This window comes from Zingiber officinale, chromosome 5B, assembly GCF_018446385.1.
Source record: "Zingiber officinale cultivar Zhangliang chromosome 5B, Zo_v1.1, whole genome shotgun sequence".
In the NCBI taxonomy this organism is placed as follows: domain Eukaryota; kingdom Viridiplantae; phylum Streptophyta; class Magnoliopsida; order Zingiberales; family Zingiberaceae; genus Zingiber; species Zingiber officinale.
This window is the reverse complement of record NC_055995.1, coordinates 103977178-103981718: the sequence shown is the minus strand read 5'-3', so window position 1 is coordinate 103981718 and position 4541 is coordinate 103977178. Positions and strand designations below refer to the sequence as shown.

Here is a 4541-nt window from a genome sequence, read left to right as displayed (position 1 = left end):
TTTAGTCGACCCAGGATTTATCATACTATGTATTTAACATTTGTATATTTATATTTATTCTATACTAGGACGATCGTTAAGATAATAAATTTATTTTTTTTTAAGCACCAATTGAATCTTATAGCACTCAATAATTTTCGCCAATGTAGAAGCCAAAGCACCTTTTGATAAAGAAAAGGGAGATGATTTTGATAATTTAAAAATTAAACATTTACCAAACAAAATTCAATGCCATGAAAGAAAAAGCACAAATAGGATGACTATAATGGGATGACTAAAAAGAAGTTCAAACAACTACACTAAATTGTTTACACTTGAAACGACATTAACATCGTCATAAATTCTAATAAATACTAATTAAATAAATAACAGTTTAATGGCGACCATCGTGCTCCATGTCTCCTCGTTGGACGGCTAGACTCCCGACGGTAGCAGACACGTTTCCGTCTCTGTAACGCCAAACAAGTCCGAAAATCACGACATGAGCGAAATAAATCACGATATAAATAAAGTAGCGACCACCCTGTTGTGATGCTGTCTTTTGGGTCCACAACGGACATCGTGTCACGTCATTGTATTGTAACGGCACGCAAACCGATGCATGAAACTGACAGCTAGTCTGCTTTACGATGAACCGCCGGTTCGAACATAAACTTACCGGGTAATTGAACCGGTGATTGAGGGGTGAGGATAAACTTACCTGGCGGTTGGGATACCACGACGGCAGCGCCCTCGAAGTCGCACGTGCCGAGGGCACGGCCCTGCTTCAGGTAGTAGCTGTGGAAGGCGTACGAAGCGTGCGCCTCCACCGTGTTGGGCTGGAAGCAGGCGGCGCCCGGCTGGATGGCGCGGCAGTCCGCTCCGCCCTCGCCGCATGCGTAGTCGAGCGCCGCCTGAAGCCTCTCCGCCCCGGCCATCGTGTTCGCCACGCACCAAGTGGCCCCCGTCGAGCTCGCGTGCACCGTCCCAGACGGCGCGATCAGGGAGATGGCACCGCCGCTGTCCTCCTCCCACTTCATACTTCCGCCGTTGGAGCCGCCGAGCACGAAGCCGATGTCGTACACCTTCTGCTCGTTCGGGTAGAACAGCCCGTAGTTCCTCTCGGACTCCGCGCCGGGCTTCTGGTTCTCGTTGAATAGTGCGAAGAGGTAGACGTCGAGGTCGGCTTGGGGCCTAAGCGGCGTGCCGGTGTTTCCAGAGAGGACACGCCTCACCAAGTTGCCGTTGTAGGAGGCCGCATTGGCCGGGCCGGTACCGGCCTCCTTTTCGTCGCCCTTGGACGGCCAACCAGTCTCCGACAGGACGATTTTGACGTCGCTGTAACTGAGGGCCGACATTGCGGCGAAGACGGCGTCGATTTGGGCGTCCAAGAGGCTGTAGTAGCGGAGATCAGTGACTGAGTCAACCACGCCGGCATTGGGCCGGAAGAGGGCGTAATCGAGGGAAATCACATCGGTGTTGGCCTCGTACGCGAAGAAGGGGTAGGCGTTCACCATGAGATGAGATCCGGTCCGGCGCAGGTGCTCGAGCATCGGCCGAATAACCGGCTCAGCGAGGTCAGATCGGAAGGCGCCAGCAGAGGGCGGGTACGAAGTCTGCAGAGCTGTGAGTGCGATCGGGGACGAGACCTTGACGGCGCCATCAAGGCCTAGTTGGGCGAGCGCATTCTGGACGTTGCGCATGGCCGGAACAAGGAAGTCAGTGAGATTATGCGGATCGACGAAGACCTCATTCCCGACGGCGACGAAGTTGATGAGGGTGGAAGGGTAGTACGCGGCTACGTTGCGCTGGACCCAGGCGAGAGCGAAGTCGGGAACAGTGGCAGCCGCAGCGAGCACCTCGTTAGGGACCGTGACCACTGCCTTGATGCCGGAGCCTGCGAGTGCGCGGAGCATGGAGGGGTCGGCGTCGTAGAGCTTGACATTGCCGATGCCATTGGACTTGAGCAGCTCGACCACGTTCGCCGGCGGCGGCAGGTTGTTGGCGACTCGGCCATAGTTCACACCAACAAATCCTGCTACAACTACGTAAACAAAAAAACAACATTTAGCAAGAGAGAAGCGATTAGATAAGTGATGGAAAAGCAAAGGAAGCATTTCGAGCTCACCAGAGGAAGAACAGATGAGGAGTAGTAAGAAGAGAACCACAGGAATCTCCATTACTCCGAAAGCAGAAAGAGGAGACAGGGGAGGAGGAGAGGTGACCGGCGTCTTTATATGCGATGGAGTGGGAAGAAAATGAGCGCCGTGTGAGCGTGCGGTGAGTGGGGAGGCTGGTTACGTCAGGGTGGGTCCCGGCTGCTATCGAGAGAGGGCCCAACGATAAGGTGACCGTTTGAGGCGCTACTTGCCGTTGCGGGACAGATAAAGGCCGCGCAGGGAAGATGATGACCGTCGGATCAGAAGGGCGTTGGGCAAATACAAGTTGATATCGACTTCTCGAGACACAAATGAAAGCTTGGTAAAAGAATTTAACAATAAACAAATACTAAATTATAGAAGAGATTTAAATTATAAAAGAGACTTAGGAATGAAAATTAAAATAGCAATGAATTAAACTGTCAAAAGTAAAATGTGAAAATGAATTATTATTTTTAAATTTAACACCATGTTTATCTTTTATATCTAATTAGGGAGGGAAGTAAAAATTCTTCGACAATTTATCAAAAGGTGTATGTAAAATAAGAAAATTATCAAAAGACGTATCATAGTTATGTATTTACCAAAAAGTATAGTTAAGTGATGTGAAATTTTCATTTTAACCCTCCCGCCAACCTCCCCTCTTCAGTTGTGATTTTCTAGACATCCGAACCATATTTTGAATCATTTTGATTTAAAAATAATCGTGCGATCATTTTTCTCCCTCCCTGTCTAAATCGTGCATGCCTAGGTGATCTTCGTAACTCTCCGATTGCAGGTCAAATTTTATGGTGAAATCGTCCCTCTAGTGAAACCCGATGTAAGTGTCTTCGTTTCTCTCTCAAGCGGCATCAAACATTTCGACCTAAAAATTCACAATATTCGCAAGGCTCCGATGAAGGATTTTAGGGTTTTCGTCAATAATCTCCTTTTATAATGGCGCAGAGAAGTGGATCGGGTGTATCATCCTCTCCACTTCAATTATCTGTAAAAGTATTACCTTAGAAACTCTGTGATTTTGAAAAGCTCAATGAGTATGATTAAAAAATTTTAAATTTTCTAAATTGTAGGTTTCAGTTAATGTTGGGCAGAAACTGCATTGGAACAGTATCTTAGGTCACTTTAAAAGTTTTTTTCAAGGATCCATAAAGAAAAGAATGCATCATAAATCTGTTATTTTACATGACCGACACATAACGTTGATCAAACAGTCACCCTTTAGTATTTTTTGGACATACAAGATATGCAGCATATCCGTGTTATTTTGGTCAATATATTCCAAAATTGGGATTCAAGTACTCAAACTTTTAGATTCTCAGGTATATTTACAATTTTGTATTTTAATCACTAAATAGTTGTATAGTAAAATAAAATATTTTGTAAATGTGAATATTTTAGTTAGCTAATGGCACTGACAGTGGGGTCTTATGGCAAACGAGGGTCTGATATAATATCATATCAGGCTCATGGTGTGTCCAATACTTATGTATATGTTTGTAGATGTCAACTAATCATTTAACTTGGTCAGGTGTTCCGGTTGCCTTCACAAGAAGAGACGTTTCATTACTGCTTGGTATTTGCAGACTAAAGAGCTTCAATTCCGATCAATTCAAATAAAGCATCCGGTGACCTCTTTCTAACATACTTCTCAAACAAAAAAGAAGCTACTAGATCAAGAATTAAGGAGTTGCCTAAATTTTATGTCAATCGCGTTGAAGGAGAAGATGATGTTTCATTATTTTGCGAATTCTATATTTTGTATATATTTGTTTGCGTCTTATTTTCTTCTAGTACATATAAGGTTATATTATGTCTTATAGATATAGTATATGATTTTGAGAATCTTGCTATATTCAACTGGGTTGAAGCCATCCATGAATTATGGCTCCACAATTACCTAGGATTTGAGACATATTTTCATCAACTCGGACAATACATGCTAAGACCAACCTCCCTTACCTAAAGAGCTTTGCTAGTCTTTTTGGTAGCAAGTTTATAAACGATGTTAAATTTAACAATAATTTGCGGACATGTATGAATAGTTAACACTTGTGATGGTGAATCAGACATGATTTTTGGAGCATGTTCCAATCCAAAAACCATACAAAATAGAAGAAGCAAGAATAAATAAGTGGAGGAATATTCCTTCACATATTACTAAGGCGAGGAATTTGTTCGATCAAGTTTCATCTGAAGAGGTAAATTTTCATTATTGTGACTTTAGTTAGGTTAAAAATATTTTTTTAACATGTGTTTTAATAATTTGACAGGTTATGATTGACCTAATCCCTACCGAATATGAGAAATCATTGGTTGAGAATATTGTTGGCGTTGATGACATTCCACGTGCAATGGAGTCATCACAATTTAAAGTAAATGAAGAAGGAAGCCAAAGTAATAAGG

The 4541-nt window shown here is 43.7% G+C and overlaps 1 protein-coding gene across 1 annotated transcript; it reads right to left on the bottom strand.

The window, feature by feature from the left end:
* Positions 1–257: 257 nt before the first annotated feature.
* On the bottom strand, positions 258–2193 carry LOC121985255 (glucan endo-1,3-beta-glucosidase-like). The gene is made up of 3 exons (XM_042538583.1): positions 2108–2193; positions 701–2023; positions 258–449 (listed from the first exon to the last, which is right to left on the bottom strand). Exons 1-3 carry the CDS (start codon positions 2157–2159, stop codon positions 415–417), a joined length of 1410 nt encoding a protein of 469 aa, XP_042394517.1. The 5' UTR covers positions 2160–2193; the 3' UTR covers positions 258–414.
* Between the last annotated feature and the right edge of the window lie 2348 nt (positions 2194–4541).

Bases quoted from the DNA above. Each gene is read 5' to 3' on its own strand.
- LOC121985255 (XM_042538583.1), bottom strand. From the start codon at position 2,159: ATGGAGATTCCTGTGGTTCTCTTCTTACTACTCCTCATCTGTTCTTCC. The intron at 2,024-2,107 runs GTGAGCTCGAAA...TTGTTTACGTAG, and splicing joins CCTCATCTGTTCTTCCTCTG to TTGTAGCAGGATTTGTTGGT. The intron at 450-700 runs GTAAGTTTATCC...TTGGCGTTACAG, and splicing joins CGTGGTATCCCAACCGCCAG to AGACGGAAACGTGTCTGCTA.